The 20,576-nt window shown below is 36.5% G+C and overlaps 2 protein-coding genes across 3 annotated transcripts; both read left to right on the forward strand.

The window, feature by feature from the left end:
- Positions 1-259: 259 nt before the first annotated feature.
- Positions 260-12,142, forward strand: LOC114458409 (transcription factor 7-like). Of its 2 annotated transcripts, XM_028440775.1 has the most exons (10): positions 260-568; positions 664-794; positions 7,965-8,084; positions 8,887-9,085; positions 10,221-10,273; positions 10,375-10,440; positions 10,577-10,724; positions 10,830-10,937; positions 11,046-11,141; positions 12,110-12,142. In XM_028440775.1, the coding sequence occupies exons 1-9, from the start codon at positions 551-553 to the stop codon at positions 11,103-11,105; spliced, it is 903 nt and encodes a 300-aa protein (XP_028296576.1). In that variant the 5' UTR covers positions 260-550; the 3' UTR covers positions 11,106-11,141; positions 12,110-12,142. The 2 variants fall into 2 exon arrangements, with proteins under 2 accessions (XP_028296576.1, XP_028296577.1); XM_028440776.1 differs by lacking the exons at positions 260-568; positions 664-794 and adding an exon at positions 7,780-7,824 and having other exon boundaries at positions 7,932-8,084.
- A 112-nt stretch (positions 12,143-12,254) lies between these two features.
- On the forward strand, positions 12,255-15,394 carry LOC114458411 (forkhead box protein J1-B-like; the record flags this gene model as incomplete). The annotated part of the gene is made up of 3 exons (XM_028440777.1): positions 12,255-12,465; positions 14,969-15,173; positions 15,293-15,394. Coding segments are annotated over exons 1-3 (357 nt in total), but the record flags the coding sequence as incomplete, so codon positions are not given.
- Positions 15,395-20,576: the final 5,182 nt, after the last annotated feature.

Here is a 20,576-nt window from a genome sequence, read left to right on the forward strand (position 1 = left end):
TAGTCTACATTTACATTTGTTTAAATGTTTACATTTTACATTTCAAATTCAAACTTATTCCTGATGTTAACTCAGCATTTACATGCTTGTACATTTGCAAACCCTATTTTGCAGCCTGGTGACTTTCTCACTTTTTTCACTCTGATTGCTATTTTTTTAATCACAAATTTCAGGTTAAAATCATAAATGATAGTTATTTTAGTCTTTATATATCAAATTACTAAGTAATTAAATTATTAAGTAATTTCTAGCAATACATTTTTGGGTTTATCAGACCTGTTCACATGACACAGTTTGGTGACATGTCTCATCTCTGTTTTTGTTTTCTTCGAGGCAGGTATCTGGACAATCAACTTGTAAATGATGGATGTGATTATGCGTCGCTGTCCATATTTGGCTCGTGCACCCCAGGCCTTCTTCCAGCAGTCCAGAAAAGTTCTGGTCGGGTATGCCCAGCGATGCCCAATCATGATGGAACTGGCTGCAAAACCCATGGCCCCTACGATGGCACGGGCCCTCTGCTCCTCCTCTTCTTACAAGGTTCCAGAGAATGCGTCTGTCAATAAAGGTGAGTGTGAAGAAATAGCATTTTGTTCTATGTCATGGGCAGAAAAAAATATCCCTTAAGTTGTCATCATAACATTTTACTTTGCACACCTGTAGCACCTATGGAGGAGGCAATCTCTGAGCTGCCTTCTGGTCATCCAATGCCACCATCAGGGCAGGCACTTGCTTCCAAATGCCCTTTCCTGGCTGCTGAGATGGGCCAGAACAACAGCAGTGTTGTCCGTCAGGTGGGCATGGAATTTGAATAGCATGTGGAGGAAGTCCGCACTGTCCAGAAAGGTCTGTTTGATTGCTGATGGAGTGGATTGGCACATTAACATTTGTATTTGTTTATTTGTATTAAAATTTAAACTTTTTTATTTTATCACGTTTATTCATTTATTCATTCATATTTGGTTTTCCATGTAATTTGACACATTCATGTATACAATAAATAATAATGTACAGGCCTAAAACTGAAGTAAATATTCAGTCATTTCATTAAGTCATACAAGCATTTAGCTTCTACACAAGTGACGTCAGCATGTGCAACCTTTGTAATCATTTATATTGTAAAAAGTGTTCATTAAGGTTGTTTTAAAATTCAGAATAAACTCCCATTTGTTATTAGATGTAAATAAAAACCCAAGAAATGCAAATGACTGTATTATCATTTTTATTTGAATCTCACTTTCATCATGAATTGTGATTGAATAAAGTTGAAAAAGACCTAAAGTATTGATTCACTCAGATTAATCAATTGAATGCATGCATTCAATCGATTAATCTGCAGGTGTTCCAAACACTTCCATGGTAGGAAACACAAATTCTATTACGTAGGCATACAGACCACTTACACATATAACAGCTTTTTTGTTTTGCTCTGCCGCTGAGTTCTTTTACGCTTGAGCATTAAACAATTTGGACAATTTTACATCCCCAACTTTGTGTTTGGAGTCGGCTCTTTCCTCTTTATAGAATCTTGACCTCAACCTAAATAAATCTTCTTTGGGGTGAATTAAAGGGATGTTTTATACATGTTTTACATTCTAGGCTTAATTGTTCATCATCTGACCTCCAAAAAGAAAGTAGCCAAAAATTGTCATTACAGTGTAAACTTTTTTAAAGGATCTAATAATTTACATTTCGGTGCATCCATAATATTTATATTTATTTACTTCCTTTATCCTTTATGCAGGTTTTCTCTGAGAGAAGTGCATAATATGTAGTATGTATTTATCTTTTAGACAGCAGGTGTGATTTATGTTTGATTGAAAATTAGATTATTAATGTGATTTTAGTTATTCATCATCATCATCATCATCTTTTATTTCAGATTCAGGAGTACATTTTAAAACTCATGGAAATGTGAAATTAATTATAGAAAAAATTGTAAAATCACAATTCTTTCTCAAGAAATAATCAGACCAAGATCAAAATGAATGTTTTTTTAAATTATTATCAAAAAAAAACATGAAGGCAAATTAGAAGATGTTTTATTTCATTTTTTTACAGGATCATGCTTGTGGATGTGCAAACGGTGTAAATGGTTCACATCAGGTATTGATTCTTTCCGTGTTTTTGGCCCAATTTAATCATTGTGTATATTGTAGGACTTGCTGTATTCTGTGTTTGGTTATTGCATGGTGACTGTACAAAACCTGAAATTCACTTTTTCCCACAAATGCTCCATAGGCGAGTGTTTGGTTATGATTTTGTGTACATGTGGGCACTTTTTGCAGACATAATCCATATAATATCGAGCCAAATCAAGCCTCTACTTGTAAACTTTTTGTAGGTAGTTTTAATGCTGATGTTATGAATAAATGGAACAAATCTATAACTGTACCTGCTAATCTTCTGCCCATATTATTTTTTTATTTTACTTTAATTCTTGTTCTATTCTATATCATTCTATCATGTCGTTTGCACATTGTGTTTTTTTTATTTTAAGATATGTGTTGCTGAATAGTAAAACCAAACAGGAACGTAGAAAGTTCCTTCTACTGAAACTTTTAGATTTTATTTTAACTTTTGATTGTAGTGTTTTGCAGATTATGGATTTTGCACCATTTTTTTTATTGTTCCCTCGAGACATTTGCACTATATCTGTAAGTATTATATTGTATTATAGTGCATTATTCTACATTTCAAAATAGGTTATATATTGTTGCGCTCTCTGCTTCCATGTTTATAAACCAAATGTTCTCTTCATTCATGTCTAGAAATCAATAAACTTGTTGAAGTTGCCCATTGGTGTTTATTTCCAGTTTCTCCGTCTTTACAATCCCGTTTATCAGAAGCACACTCCGTGGCACACAGTTCACCATCATCACGGTCAGGGGAGAGAGAGAGCAAATCACTCCGCGCGCAGCATACATTGCATCACACATTATACGTGCGCGTAAAAAGAAAATAGACCACTCATCAACATTGTAATAAACAGATTATCCTCAACTCACAATCAAAAAGAAAAAGAAAAAGGAGAAGCTAAAACATAACATGAGATGAGAACACATAATCCAACATCCCCACTTGTTCTCATCATATGAAATCACCTGTCAGTGGCATCTTACATCTCTATTCATTTCCAAACAGAAAACATTTGAACTTCAACATTCTTACTTTTGACACAGGTTTTGTAAATATGTCAGCAACCATCTCTTCTGATGAACAATATTCAATATTTATTTTCTTTTCATTCACTGCATCCCGAATGAAATGGTACTTAACGTCAATATGTTTTGACCGCTTTCTGTTAACAGGATTCCTTGTTAGTGCAATCGCTCCCTGATTGTCACCACACATTTTAGTGCAAGTGTAAATCTTGTTATCCATACCACTCAGCAACTGACTCAGATACATGCTTTCTTGGGTGGTATTTGCTAGGCCTATATATTCGGCCTCACATGTGGACAATGCAACGACTGGTTGCTTCTTTGACTTCCAGGAGATTACCGGACCTTGTTCTGTCAGGCTAAAGCAATACCCTGAAGTACTACGTCTGTCGTTGGGTGATGATGCCCAATCAGAGTCACTGAATGCTAGTAGACTCAGATCTCCAGTTGTTTTCTGAAAACACAACTCATAATCGCTTGTGCCCTTTAGATACCTTAGTACGTGTTTGGCAGCCACAAAGTCTTGTGCTTTTGGGCTTGAAAGGGTTTGTGATAGTTTGCTTACTATCCAACTAATATCTGGCCTGGTACAAGTCATGGCGTAGATAAGACTACCCACTATCTCTCGATATTCTCTGGGATTTGGAACTTCCCTGCTGCTGTCTTGATCATTCTCACTACTCTCTACCTTTAATTCGCATGGAGTAGTCCTAGGCTTGCAGTCTGACATTCCATAGCGTTCAAGCATTTTCGTTACATATCCTTTTTGGCTCATTTTGATTTTCCCATTTGTTTGCTCAAATTCAATACCCAAGAAATGTGAAATCCTTCCCAGATCTTTCATATTGAATTCATGTTTCATGCTGTCCTTAAATCTGTTAAGTTCTTCGTTACTGCTTGATGCAATGATCAGGTCATCTACCCAAATGATGACTATAGTAATGTCTTTTCCGACTTGCCTCCTATATACACAGTGGTCTGACAGATTTCTCTCAAAATCATTTTGTTCAAGGTGATCAGTTAGTAGTTTGTACCAGTTCCGACCGGATTGTTTCAAGCCGTACAGGGATTTCTTCAGTTTATACACCAACTTTTCCCCTGTCACAGATGTTGATTCGAAACCCTCAGGTTGCTCTAAGTAAATGTCTTCATCTATCGGTGCATGTAAGTATGCCGTCTTGACATCCATTTGGTGAACTATGAGTTCATTCTGCACAGCTATCTGCATTAACGCCCTCACTGATGTCAGATCTGCTGTGGGTGCAAAAGTCTCATGATAGTCTATACCTTCAGTCTGGCTATAGCCTTTTGCCACATATCTTGCTTTTAGGAGTTTTCCCGTCCCACCATTTTCTTTAACGGTGTAGACCCATTTTCCTCCAACAATCTTCCTACCCTCAGGTGATGTAGTCAATTCGAAAGTGTCATTTTCTTTGAGTGAATCCATTTCCTCCTGCATTGCACGCTTCCACCCAGATGCATCTGGTGACATCAAAGCCTCTCTATACGTCTGGGGAACACCACATACTGCCCTGTAACAATAATCAATGTTCACATTTGTTATATCACTCATATTTAGATCTGATATGTAATCCTCTAAATATTTTGGAGGTCTCTTCTCTCTCTGTGATAACCGTTGCTTTTGGTTAGGAATAAGTTCTACATCTGTTTTGTTTTCATTCTCATCAGATATTTCTTCCCTCATCACCTCATGATCATCTTTGATCTCATTATCATTTAGTGTATGTTCATCTGTGATGTCTTCACCATGTGACCTGTCAACCTTCACCCCACCAGCATTTCTGTCTCCACCGTCAACTATTTCTATATCATCCTCGCCTGTTTGTGTTGTTTGTTCACTACGATCTTTCCTAGTGAATTTTACCAATCTGTGCTTGGTCACTTTTCTTGTCTGACGGTTATAAACCAAATATGCAGGGCTATTTTTACTGTACCCCACACAGACTCCTTTATCACACCTAGGATCTAATTTCTTCTGGTCATGCTTGTATGCGTAGCAGTCTGAGCCAAATATCCACATTTTTGAGAGGTCTGGCCTCTTTCCGGTGATCATGAAGTAAGGTGTGTTTTGTGTTCTGTCATTATAGCAACGATTTCTGATGTGGGCAGCAGTTTGAACAGCATATGGCCATAACGCCTTCGGTAACTCTTTCTCTAGCAGTAGGCATCTTGCCATCTCAAAAATAGTCCTCCACTGCCTCTCAGCTGTGCCATTTTGATGCGGAGAGTAAGGACACGATGTCTCATGTCTAACCCCTTTACTTCTCAAGAGGGACTGGAACGCATTACTCGTGTATTCTGTGCCATTATCCGATCGTATGCACTTCACAGTGCCATAGGGTGCACTGTCTGCAAAAAACTTTTCGGTGGCTAATGTTGCATCACTCTTATTTTTGAGAAAGTAAACAGATATGGCACCCGAATAATCATCTGTGAATGATATGACATATCTATATCCTTCTGAAGTAGTTGGTTCAATGGGACCCGCCAAGTCAGTATGCACCAGTTCAAGAGGAGCATTTGCTTTTGCATCAGCCTTTCTACTCCTATAGTTTATGAACTTTCCTTTTGTGCATATGTTACAGTTTACTTTAGTTTTATCATTTATCTGCATACCCTCGACTAGTTTAGGTAATTTCAACAGATCATCAAAGTTGCAGTGCCCCATGATTTCATGCCATGTCTTAACATCACATGCTAAGTTTACTTTGTCTCTAGCACACATATCATTTGCATATTCACAATCACATTGATCAGGTTCATTTACCGTTTTCAAGTAGAATAGTCTCTCGTGTTCTTTGATTGGAAATGCAGTCCCATCTTCATTTATGAGTTCGTTTCGGTCCTTTTGGAAGATCACTCTGGCTCCATCTGCAGTGGCAGCTTGAACGGAGATGATGCTCTGCGGGTATGACGGTATGAAGAGAGCCCTCCTCAAAATGGTCTTGACCGTTTTTCCTTCCCTGTCTTGTAAGAACACCTCTGCATCTCCGCGCTTTAAAGCTACGTTGTTCATTCTTGTTCCATCTGCCAACTCCATGTAGTGCGATGCAGGGTCGAAAGATTCGTCGAACCGCGTGAATTTTGCTTTCTCTGTAATGATGTGGGATGTTGCTCCACAGTCCACCATTAGTCCTCTTCCTTTAATACTTTCGGGGAGTAAACGTTGGCTAACTTTGAAAACAAATGTTTTCTCATCATCCTCTTGCTTTTCAGCTGTCTGTTTGGCGTCATCTCTTTGTCTGTTGCCTTTTCTCCTGCACGTCTCGTCGCTGTGCGTTGAACTCCGATGGTAGTTACACCACTTCGATGTTGATTTCTGGCGGCAATCTCTGGCCATGTGTCCGCGGTTACCACAGCCATAGCACGTCACAGTCGAGGCTTCTACTTTCATCACGTTGTCCAATTTCGTCTTAGGATCAAACTTTTCTGTCTCCTCGTAACTTCGTAGTCGGCTCTTGAATTGTGTAAACGTCAATTCTTCGCTGCTCTGCGTGGTGTGGATGGCGAAGGGTTTGTATGATTCTGGCAGTCCCTTTAAGATCATAGCTATAATCAGCCCATCACTCAGCGTTTCCTTAGCATTTCTGAGTGACGTCATCGCTCTTTCGGCTCGGATAATATAGTCCGTAATGCTTTCTTCTGGTTCTTTCTTCAGAGAAGTTAGCTCTGTATAGAGGGCAATGATTCTCGGCTTACCTTGGCTGGCGTAGTGGTTTCTTAGGATTTTTAATGCTTTTCTTCCGTCGTCGGTTGCCTCCCTCATCACTAACGACAGGCTCTTGTCGTCGAGAAACTGAATTAGCTCTGCGTAGCATTCTTCATTCTTCTCTCGGTCGACACCGTCGTCGGTGGATAGCATTGTTTCCTTTAGGCCGAGCATTCTCATGTGGCCTAAAAATTTTACCTCCCATAGTTCGTACTTTTCTTCGTCGCCATCGAAAACCAGTCTCTGCCATGCTCCAGCACTTCTCCTGGGCCCATAACCTGTTGTGCTCTCTGCTTCCATGTTTATAAACCAAATGTTCTCTTCATTCATGTCTAGAAATCAATAAACTTGTTGAAGTTGCCCATTGGTGTTTATTTCCAGTTTCTCCGTCTTTACAATCCCGTTTATCAGAAGCACACTCCGTGGCACACAGTTCACCATCATCACGGTCAGGGGAGAGAGAGAGCAAATCACTCCGCGCGCAGCATACATTGCATCACACATTATACGTGCGCGTAAAAAGAAAATAGACCACTCATCAACATTGTAATAAACAGATTATCCTCAACTCACAATCAAAAAGAAAAAGAAAAAGGAGAAGCTAAAACATAACATGAGATGAGAACACATAATCCAACATATATATATATATATATATATATATATATATATATATATATATATATATATTTCCCGATGATGTGTTGTTTTGCATGATTGCATTGTTTTGTCTTGATATTTAAAATAAATAATAATGTGTACACACTGTGTATTGACTTAAGAAAAAAAAAAAACGACCTATTTTTATTCATTTTTTTTTTTTTTTTTTTTAATTGTATTTTATTTTTATTCATGCATGGCCTAAAGCTGGCCCTGCTCTGGGGTCACCAGAAATGTGTGATATCAGAATGGGGATACAACCCAATAAAGGTTGGGAACCACTACGTCATCCACACGAGACAAAAACAAATACGTTACTTTAAAAAAAAAAAGAGCATTATTTAAATTCACGTTTTCCATCTCTCACCCTATATAAGCGGTTAGAAAGAAAACAAACTGTTTTCCAGCAGTTGTATCTGCAGTGCGCTGTGCAGTCTGCAAGGAAAACTCTGTCAGGAATCGTCAGCGACCCTTTCTCGACATTATCAACAAGGAATTCACATATTAACAACCCCTGCTCTCAAAATGAGGTAAGTAGAAGTTTTATTAGGCTTTATTTGACCGGAAAGTAGTTCCTACTATATTCCACCAGGCGGCAGCATAGTACATGTGGAGGTCATTTATCACAACGTATGATAATAATAGCAACATAATTACAGATATAACTACTAATTCACATGATATACAGCTGATAGCAGTGTGGGACACCACTATTTACACAAAAATGACTTATTTTTAATGATGTTCTAACACTTTTTTGTAACCGTTGTATTTTTATTTAAATTTTTTGGCTATGTATGTTATAGAAGAGCAATTTTCAAGTGTTTTGTGCGACCTCTAACTATTATTTCATTTGCATAAAATTGGAATTCAAATAATTTCGCAAGATATGGGTAATTTTGTGTGGTTTTGGAGTCATTGTGTGTTTTTGTTATTTTTTGGGGGGTTCTTATTGTAATATTGTGTAATGTTCTGTCTTTTTCTGCATTTTTGTCATGTATTGTATGTATTGTTGTTGATTTGTGCGTTTTTGGGGTCACTTTCTGTATCTTTATTGTTGTTTTTTGTATTTTCCTGTCATTTTGTGTCACTTTGTTGACAGTTTGTGTGTCTTTGTAGCTATTCTATAATGTTTTTGTTGTTTTCAGAGTCATTTTGTTCATTTAAGTAGTTGTTGTGTCTTTAAGTCATTTTTGATTTTTTTTTTTGGGCATTTTATTGTTGATTTGTGTTTTGGGAGTTATTTTGTGTATTGTGTGTGTGTGTGTGTGTGTGTGTGTGTGTGTGTGTGTGTGTATCTTATTTATTCTTGTTTATTTCTTTGTATCACAGGAAACCATTATCCATGGTGATGGAACCTTTGGTGAAGGAGGAGGAGGAGGAGGAGGAGTTGAAGCATCTCCTACCTGAGATCACCGATATTGTGCAGGTCTATCCAGAGGTTGCAGGACTGGTGCACTGGGCGACTTACCCTGTGACATCATCTACTCATGTTTGTAGATGTCCTCCTCCACCATTAACAGACCTCAAAGTAAGAATCACTGAAACACATGGTGCCAATGTGGGCAACATCACAGCATACATTTGTTCATCCATTAAGAACAGACAGGCCCTTCCTCGTGCTTCTATATGACTCTGTTGTTGTTAGAAGCACAGTTTTTAATAGATTTATTTAGGTCTTTTTATCCAGTTCTTATGTGGCATTGGAATATCACTCAGTTTGTTTTCTTTGACAGACACTAGCAGTAGTTTTTTGGTGTATGGTTGATACCATGGCTGGGGTAAAATATAATTGTAATCACATAATTGATAATTATCTACAATTATGAAATAATTAAAATTGTAATTGTATTTGTATTTGGGGGGAAAAAAAACTGTAGTTGTAATCATAATAAAGTTGTAACTGAGTTCAGATAATTGACTTTGTAATTAATAGTAATTGGAATGGAAATTCTCGAAAAACGGTCAGTAGCAAGCCACAAAAATGTAAAAATCTGGAAATTTTTTCCTGATTTAAGGCTATCATAAGAACCTAACACCTAGTTCAAGTTTGATGAACTCACTTAAACTGGAGTTAGAATCCAGTAAGGTGTAAAAAATAAAATAAATAAATAAATAAAATGTGGAAGAACACCCACTTTCAGAGATATGGCTGTATATAGTAAAGCATAAAAATGGAAAAATATGGCCTTTTTTTTACTGTTCAGACAATTTTAATATTTGAAGGAAAAAATATAAATTAAGGGGTATACTGGCAGAAAAGAGGCTCAGACGCCCACACCAAGAACATGAATATCATTTTGTTTCATTAATTAGGAATTCTAACAAAGTAACCAAGAGATGAAAAACAAATTGGATGATAGATAATAATTTTTAGTGTATTTTATAGCTGATTTAAGATGTGGGAGACAACTGACCCGTTATCATGGTACTAACAGAAAGCTAACATAAGAGGAAGGTCACGTTTTATGAGGTTTATGAGAAATTGACAACGTAATTGTAATTGACTTTCAGAGAGAAAATTATATTTCTAATTTGAATTGTAATTGGAAAAATGCAGGTCATCGTAATCATAATATAGCTGTACTTGAACATTTATTATTGAGGATGTAATTGTAATTGAAAAATGCAACTGGTGTCTAATATTCATGTTTTTGTGTCTCCAGTTTTACAGCAGTCCATTCTTCCCACCTGAGTGTTTTCCTTCTTTTGAAGAACGGTAAGCAAAGCAAACAAACACACCTGATCCATCACAGACGTTGGTCCACATGTTTGTGACATGATTTCTCATCCCGCCTGTTTATGTTTTTATCTTTGTAGAGATGAGTTGGATGAGTTATTGGCTATCATGCCACCAGAGGCCCTGGAACCCGTCCCAGTTCCAAAGTAAGTGTCCTTGAGTTGTTTTAATTGTCTTTTTTCCTGAGTAACTCTAGATCAGAGTGTCTCCCTGCTCTCTCTCTCTACTACTCTCAGCTACTGTTTCCCTGCCCTGCTCACTGTTTGCATTTTGTTCCTTCAGGAAAAGAAAACACGAGAAGGATAAGGGGACGTATGTAAAGAAACCTCCCAACGCATTTATGCTGTTCTTAAAAAGCGAGAGGAAGACAGTCCAGGAAGAGCTCGGCATTAAGAACAGTGCTGCAGTCAATCGAGTTCTTTCTGAACGCGTAAGTTTGTTTGTTCCTCGATGAATGATCTGTGATCTTCACATTTTTGTCTTTGGTGTGTGTGTGTGTGTGTGTGTGTGACACTTTGTTATTGTTCATCCACAGTGGAAGTCTTTGGCTGAAGACAAAAGGCAGATCTTCCAAGCTGAAGCCCAAGTGGAAGCTCATATACACGCTCTCAATAACCCAGGCTGGAGCAACAAAGTGAATTACGTAAGTCTACTGCGCAGAAATGTTTACCCATCAACCTTAGAGGTGATGACATCATGACTGTGGAAGTGTTTTATCAGCTGACTAGAATTGTCACGTGTCTGTTTTTAGGGGACAAAGAGTAAGAAATCCCGAACCAAAGCTCCACGTCTGCCTCCACCCTCCTACTGATGGGATTGTATAACAAACATTACTAACATACTAACGGTAAGTATCATTACTCAAAACATCACTTCATTTTATGTTGATTTTATTTCAAAATAGTTTTTCCACAAATGTGAAATCAAGTCACCAGTTACCACTGCTCCTCAGGGATGGGTTAAATGCAGAGGACAAATTCCATGTATGTAACAACATTACATGACCAATTAAAGGCGAAAGCCCCGATTTAATCTTAATCTTAATCTTTAATCTTAAATTTAATCTTTAATCTTAATCTTTAATCTTAATCTTATAAAACAAGAATAATGTGTATCTAAACTGATGTGCAGACACAGACACACTCTGAACACAGGTTTAATCTCAGATGTGTTTTAGTCTAAAACACGTGTCAAACTAAACTTTAGAGCATCCAATTCATCCCCTTGGAAAAAAAGAAATTGATATCTCATCTTCTCCAAATATTTCAAAGAAACTCTAGTCTTTTCATGCTTAGATCACATGACGGAAGGCATTTTTAATTGCACATGGAGAACTCACAGTTTTTCTCAAACTGTGCAATTTTCATTAAATTATTTCACAAGGGTTCCCTGAATTAAATTAAAGTTTTGTCACAATATAAGAGAATAACCTGCCGGGAATAATATCCCTCACTTATGGCTTGGATATTGTCGATACCTTAATCAATACTAATGATAATCAATCAATGCTCTAAAACAAAAATGAGGTGTACCTTAATGTGATGTGCAGACACAGACACACTCTCGGAGAACAAGTTTAATCTCAGATGTGTTTAATGTCCCAGTCTAAGAGTATTGAGGTTTGCATCAGTATAACTTCATTTTGTGTCTGTGCTCTCCATAAATTGTTTGAAATGCACATATCAGCATCTAAGATGACCTTTAACAATGGGAATGACTTTAGTTCATGTTGGATTCTATCATAGAGACTCACCTAGAAACAAGCCTGCAGTAGAATCAGAAGACTCATCAGCTGTTCTCTGTTTTTTTTCCTAGCACCAAGGACAACAACGACATCGGCAGCAACAACAACAGCAACAAGGGCAACGTCAGCAGCAACAACGGCGACAACAACAAAAAGAGCAGTGTCAACAGCAAATTCAGCAGCAACTACAGCATCAGCTGCAACAACAACATCAATGTCAACAACAGTATCAGCAGCAACAAGAAGGGCAATGTCAGCAGCAACAGCAACAGAGGCAGCAGCAACAACAAGATCAATGTCAGGAGCAGCTCTTCCATGAAAGCTTTGACACCGACTCTCCGTCCAGCCCCGCCGCGGGACACACCGCAGCCACCGGGATGCCTCAGTACCTCGGCAGTGACTCCACCGTTGGTCCCCTGTTCTCCAGGTACCAGGGTTGGGGTCACTTATAGTTGCAATTGCTTAATGGATGATTAATTACAATTATGGCGTAATTATAATTGTAATTGTAGTTTTAATGTCGTAATCATAAGTCATTTTTTATTGAGTTTAGATACTTGACTTTGTAATTGTAATTGCCATAAAAATCCTATAAAAATTGTCAATTATAATTTAACACATGGATCCATGTTAGAGTTCTAAGTTCAGTTCTACACATATGTAGTTAACAGTTATTAAATCATGTTTCATTTCAAGCTTTCTCACATTTTATCATTTGAAACAAAAATGAAACTGAGTGTTATACTGATATAAAAAATGCTCAGACACACACACCAAAAATATTAAAAAACATATATTTTCATTGATTAGGAAGCCTAACAAGGTAACCAATAGATATGAAATAAATTACATGATATATATTTGTTTTTAGTGTATTTTACAGCTGATTTAGGACCAGTTATCATAAAAGATGCTAACAGAAAGCTAACACAAGAGGAAGGTTAACTTAATTTAGGTTATTTATTACAGTGTCAGTGATTAATTGTATATGAACTTTAGTAATTGAATATGTAATTGTAATTGACTTTGAGGTTTAAAAAAATTGTAATTGAAATGTACTTTGAAAAAATGTTGGTCATTGTAATCATAATTGAATTGTTAATTGACAATGGGTAATTGAAAATGTAATTATAACTGAAAAATGTAATTGACTCCATCCCAGGGACCCTCACATCCAGATGCAGCCCATCCCTCTGGTGGAGGTGGACTACAAGACCAACCCCAAAGCCAAACCACCTCATTCCCACTCCTCTCTCATCTACATGGCCATGCAGGCCAGTGAACAGCCCAAAGTCACTTTGTCCACCATCTATAAGTGGATCAAAGAGAACTCTGCTACTACAGACACGCAGAGCCACCTGGCAGGTAAGTGACACCCACTTTTATTATTTATGACTATCCATCTCCCTTCATTTATCATCACTTACTCATATTTAATCAATGGTTTTATAATAAATCTTGCTTTTATTGTGTCTTTGTTACAGAACTCTATTCGTCACACCTTGTCCCTCAACAAGAGGTTCAAGAAGGTCCCTCGACAGAAAGACGAGCCCGGCAGAGGAGGATTCTGGAAAATCAACCCAGATCACTCAGACATGTGTGTCAACAGACTTTTCAGACGCAAGAAACGTTTTCAGGGCTATCAGGACACTGCAAGCACTTCTTCTGTTAATGAAGATATGAGTCCTGAACAGAAGACCCTGTCGCCTACGGTCAGTAGAGGGACCACAAGGTCTCCAGAGACACTGCTTGATCTTGGTCCTGCGGCTACATGGACCTGTTATTCTCTGAGCAGTCAGAGGTAGGAGAGGTGCAGCCATTGGTGGAGGTCACAGTGGGGACAGAGACCGTACCCCAAGCCCTGGATCAAGGCTTTGGTCTGAGTGAGGGCTTCTTCACATCTACCTATGACCATCCACCACCAACAACACTGACTGTCCTATAACAAACCACGTAAGAATCTTTGTAATATGTATATATTGTATTTTATGTGGAAATTAGTTTTAAATTTGTATTTTTTTTTTTGATTTTTAATTCATATTTTGTTCAGTATTTTCATTTGTCTTTTGCTATACATTTTTGTGAACTTTGTTTATATATTCGTTTTCATCATATTTTGCTCCCTGGGACTGAAAATTCTTTTTTTTACTTTTTCACTGAAAGTTAAGGATAATAATATCAAACCAACACAGCTCGCCCTGAAAAATGATACAATGAAGGACAGACTGAGGACACAGACTTTATTATCTTTTTTATTATCTATCTATAATGTAAGAAAGGTTTGTGTGTGTGTGTGTGTGTGTGTATTCATAACAAAAATAGTAAATCAAAACAAAAAACTAAACATTTATACAAAAAGTACACAAAACGTCAATTATAATTTAACACATGGATCCATGTTAGAGTTCTAAGTTCAGTTCTACACATATGTAGTTAACAGTTATTAAATCATGTTTCATTTCAAGCTTTCTCACATTTTATCATTTGAACAAAAATGAAACTGAGTGTTATACTGATATCAAAAATGCTCAGACACACACACCAAAAATATTAAAAAACCTATATTTTCATTGATTAGGAAGCCTAACAAGGTAACCAATAGATATGAAATAAATTACATGATATATATTTGTTTTTAGTGTATTTTACAGCTGATTTAGGACCAGTTATCATAAGAGATGCTAACAGAAAGCTAACACAAGAGGAAGGTTAACTTCATTTAGGTTATTTATTACAGTGTCAGTGATTAATTGTATATGAACTTTAGTAATTGAATATGTAATTGTAATTGACGTTGAGGTTTCAAAAAATTGTAATTGAAATGTAATTTGAAAAAATGTTGGTCATTGTAATCATAATTGAATTGTTAATTGACAATGGGTAATTGAAAATGTAATTATAACTGAAAAATGTAATTGACCCCAACCCAGGTACCCTCACATCCAGATGCAGCCCATCCCTCTGGTGGAGGTGGACTACAAGACCAACCCCAAAGCCAAACCACCTCATTCCCACTCCTCTCTCATCTACATGGCCATGCAGGCCAGCGAACAGCCCAAAGTCACTTTGTCCACCATCTATAAGTGGATCAAAGAGAACTTCTGCTACTACAGACACGCAGAGCCCACCTGGCAGGTAAGTGACACCCACTTTTATTATTTATGACTATCCATCTCCCTTCATTTATCATCACTTACTCATATTTGCTCAATGGTTTTATAATAAATTTTGCTTTTATTGTGTCTTTGTTACAAAACTCTATTCGTCACACCTTGTCCCTCAACAAGAGTTTCAAGAAGGTCCCTCGACAGAAAGACGAGCCCGGCAGAGGAGGATTCTGGCAAATCAACCCAGAGGCAAAGACTTTATTATCTTTTTCATTCGCTATCTATAATGCAAGAAAGGTCTGTGTGTGTGCGTGTGTGTATTTATAACAAATATAGTAAATAAAAACAAAAAACTAAACATTTATACAAAAAGTACACAAAACGACAACAGAAATGCACAAAAATATACATAAAGGCTCCACTCAAAATAAACAAAACTTAATATTTGTACAAAAATACAAAAAATGACTCCAGAATCACATTACAATGGCAACAAAAAACAAAAAATCCACAAAAAGACAACAGAAAGATACAAAATTACACTTATTGACTCCAATAAACATTACAGAAAAATACATCCAACCTTCAAACACGTACTCATTTCAGATCACTTCTTGGTATCTTTTGAATTAAAAATATCGGCTTAAATTCTGAGAGAATCCTGCAGTCTGTGCCTTTTCCTCGCCCTCTGCTCTCTTTTCTGTTTCAGGTGTCTTGATGCTGGAGATAACGGTTCCTGATCTTTGGCTCATGGCACAACTAATCTGGGACACTTTGGGCTGATCAATGGTTCGCTGCTCAACTAGTCTGGAACACTTGGATGGACTATCCTTTTATCCTATTCTGTTTGTCGCTCTGTTCACTAACCCCAACCAGTAGAAGCGGATGGCTGCCACCTCTGAACCTGGTTCCGCTGGAGATTTCTTCCTATAAAAAAGAGGGAGTTTTTTCTTCCCACTGTCGCTAAATGCTTGTTCATGTGGATCTTGTTGGGTTCTTTCTTCTTTTTATTATGGACTTTATATTTTGTATGAGGTACCAAGTGTAAAAATGTAGTATAAAAGTTTTAGTTAACACATTTTCATTATTTATCTCACTTTTCTCATATTTAGCACATTTTCCTACATTTAACACAACATTTAACCACATATATAGAGGTAAAAAAATGCACTAAATCTAAATATATAAATCTAAATATAAATGGTATATGTTATATTGGTGAAGAGGTGGGTGGGACGGTTTTGTGTGTCTCTGCTTGTGCATTGGTTGAGGTTACAATGGGCGGGGTCAATTAGCATATGAACGAAACATTTAAGTTCCACATTTAGATTTAGATTTAAACATTTAGATTTAACATTTAACATTCAGATTTAACATTTAACATTCATATTTAAAATGTATATATAAAATTTAACATTTAGACTTAGATTTAACATTTAGATATAACATATAACATTTAGATTTAAAATTTAGATATAGATTTAACATTTAGATATAACATATACCATTTAGATTTAGATTTATATATTTAGATTTTATGCTTTATTTTACCTCTATTTATGGAAAATGTGCTAAATATGAGAAAAGTGATATAAATAATGTAAATGTGTTAGCTAAAACTTTTATGGTACATTTTTACACTTACCACCCAATTATTTTGCTCAGCGCTTTGAGATTATTTACTTGTTTTTTGTGCTATATAAATAAAGTTGCATTGAATCGAATTTGGTCATAATTGACAACTCTACTTAAGCTCCTCCCACTACTATACTGTAGTAGTTCTATTTAAAGCTGGTGTTTTTTTTTTAAATGTGGGATTAAATAACACTGAATGATAATCAATGAAAGGAAGACTTTACATGTGAATATATTGGTTTAAATACATAATAGTGATGTGGCAGTCCAAATTCTAACAACATATTTCATTTAAAAGCTAGTAATACTTAATCAGAGGTGAAAATAACTGATTACAAAGTACTCACGTTATTGTAATTGAAATGCTTTTTATGGGGACTTGTACTTTTTTCAGTATATTTCTAAATCAGTGTTTTGACTTGTACTTACAGTACGTTTTAAAAAAAGTAATTTATTACTTTTCTGCCAACAGTTACTGAGTATTTTTTTATGTTAAAATGATCAACAGACTTTGTAAAACTACAAAAAATGAAATGACCAGACAACAATCAAATGTATCACACCATAGTCGACCAATCAGATTAAAGGTAATGCACGGCAACAAAACAGCATTGAATGCTGGTTCTTTTCTTAGTTTCAGAGTTCATAAATGTAGTTATATTTTTTTATTATTATTTTTAATTGAATGAATTTGTGTTATCTAATTTAAAAATTTTTTTTGGCAGAATATTCATTTTATACGCAGGTGCCTTTGTGTAAAAATAAATTAAGTTACAATTGCAAGATTTCATCTCTTCCTTTTTAAGTTTATGTTTACTGTATGCAAGGTAATCATGTCAAGATTTATTATGGATCAGGTCTGTGAAAGGATAGGGCACTGCATGAGTACCTCACATAATGGTCTAATTTGTGTTTTTTGCAAGGGTGACAAAAATACTAGTCTTCAGTACTCAAGTAAAAGTATAGATACTTGAATAAAAATAACTGGTAAAAGTAAAAGTATTGAAGTTGCTCCCTTACTTGAGTAAAAGTAAAAAAGTACATGCTACTAAATGTACTGTACTGTAATTAAAAAGTATAACAAATGTTCCTTCAATTATAAGACAGTGTTTTTAAACCAGCAAATTCTTTATCCTTTATTTTTTTTAAGAACTTGTAGAATACTGGTTTATGAAAACAAGTAAAATCTGTTACCCTTGAACATCTGGAGAATTTAGCACTCATAATGAACACAATTTGTAAATAAAATGTGTCAAGAAATAAAATGTTCAATAAAACCCAGAGCAGCTTTGAGTTTAACGTCCTTAAGAACTTGTGTTAAACTGGTACATGGACATAAATTCAATCTGTTACCCTATATGAACACCTGGATAATTTAGCACTAATTATAGATTAAAATAAATGTGTAAATAAAATGTTTCAAGCTTCTCCTCCAGCTTCACGGTTGTTGGTTGTGGAAGATGACGTCACGATGTAAAAAGAAGCAATTGTGACGTCATCTTTAATGGTCATAAAATTAAGGCCGTAGCTATGGATACGTTAAAACCACTCGGCCATCCTGGCACGGTGAAAACATAGGCATATTACACTTATGTAGTGTTGGAATGGATTATTATTCATGGTTTCTTTTTGTGTGTATTATTATAATTATATATCTTTATAATCAATAATCCTATAATTATATATCTTTATAATCAATAATCCTGTAATTATATATCTTTATAATCAATAATCCTGTAATTATATATCTTTATAATCAATAATCCTGTAATTATATATCTTTATAATCAATAATCCTGTAATTATATATCTTTATAATCAATAATCCTGTTAATAAAATACATTCTCAGTCAATCCAACTTTTTTTAAAGCCCCACAGGACAAGGACAAACAATTTCAGAACATCTGATTTTGACTTAATCTAAATCTAACAATAACAACCATGTACGTAAGTGATGATACAAATCAGATATAAATTACTAGGAAATTCAGATTAACACTAAAATGTCAGTTTGATCCAAAATGCACAAAGTCTGAATCATTAACAAATATGAATAATTATAGTTTAAAAATTAAACTTATTACACATTAAACATCTCATACATACCTAATAAATCAAATAAACAGACACAATAACCACGAAATGCTAAATAATATGAATAATAATATTTGCTTTAAATCACCAGTAAATAACATCTTTAACTAACTAAAATAACTGATTGTTTAATTTCTAAATGTAAAACATCTTATAATTAAAATTAATACTGTAAGATTTCAACTTTTGAAAACTGTGCATTGACATACATTTTTCCTGCATGTACAGTGGGCCATAAAAGTATTTATTCAGCCACCAAATGTGCAAGTTGTCCCACTTAAAAAGATGAGAGAGGCCTGTAATTTTCATCATAAATATACGTCAACTATGAGAGACAAAATGAAAAAAAAAAAAATCAAGAAAATCACATTGTAGGATTTTTTAATAAATTTATTGGTAAATCCCTCTGTAAAATAAATATTTGGTCACCTACAACAAGCCAGATTTGTGTCTCTCACAGACCTGTAACTTCTTCTTTAAGAGGCTCCTCTGTCCTCCACTCGTTACCTGTATTAATGGCACCTGTTTGAACTGGTTATCAGTATAAAAGACACCTGTCCACAACCTCAGACAGTCACACTCCAAACTCTACTATGGCCAACACCAAAGAGCTGTCAAAGGACACCAGAAACACAATAGTAGACCTGCACCAGGCTGGGAAGACTGAATCTGTAATAGGTAAACAGCTTGGTGTTTTTCTTGCTTCTCTCGACGAGGTCAGTCGCACTCTCTGTTTCTCCCTCCCTTCCGTCTTATCTCTCTCCCAGCTGCTGCTTTGTCAGGTCTTGTGAAACTAACAAGAGCCTCTCTCTGCAACTCATCCAAAACCGGAATAATGGAATTAATTAGTTGGTCTCTCAGTGCTATCGATCAGATTTTTTCGACGCAAAGAACCAGGGGTGGTGAACCCGCATGTCCAAGCGGGACGTTTGCGGCTGGATACACACTTGACCCTTGGAACAAGTGGCGAGTTGTGTGTCTGTCCATCCTTTCCGTGGAAGACGTGGAGGACATCTACATGATTGGAGTAATGATAGTAGGCATGCTGCTGATCGGAGCTGGTGGCTTCCTAATCTATCGAAAAGTCCGTACTACACTGGCGACTGTTTTGGAAAAGCTGCCAGTGATTTCTGAAGGATGTAGCAGGGCTCTGAACAATCAGACTCATGTGTTGATCGATATCAAAAGCAAGCAAGAGCTGCTTTGGATCGTCTACGCGTTATGGATAACAACTGGGAGAAGTTCGAGACCCGGCTTGGAAGTGGAAACTAGGCCACTCATTGGATTACAGCAGAGAGACCCAGGACAGAAGGCTATTGGAAATTAACATAGCCTGTATCAAATCACATTGCTTATCTCCCTTTCTGCTCCCAGCTAGCCAAGGCTAAGCCAAGGTTGTCTCAACTCTTATCACCAGGAAGTTTCTGCAGACGGCGGCTCTTACTTACCCCCCACTCCCTCCCCCCTCCCTTCCCTACATTCCTCCTGGAACTGTTGATGCTGAACTTTTCCCACGTCATCTGGTTTGTCAGTAACGCAGCTACAGGTCTTCAACTTCAAATGCCTCGTCGGCCATCTTTCCCCACCTCCCCAACCGCAGCTGCATGGAGGCGTGGTTGCAGCGCCGACTGGCAGCACGCCATGTCCCCAAACGGCTGGACTCCTGTTGTTCTTCCCACCTGACCCCTCCCCCAGCCCAAC

This window comes from Gouania willdenowi, unplaced genomic scaffold (assembly GCF_900634775.1).
Source record: "Gouania willdenowi unplaced genomic scaffold, fGouWil2.1 scaffold_115_arrow_ctg1, whole genome shotgun sequence".
Taxonomy (NCBI): Eukaryota; Metazoa; Chordata; class Actinopteri; order Blenniiformes; family Gobiesocidae; genus Gouania; species Gouania willdenowi.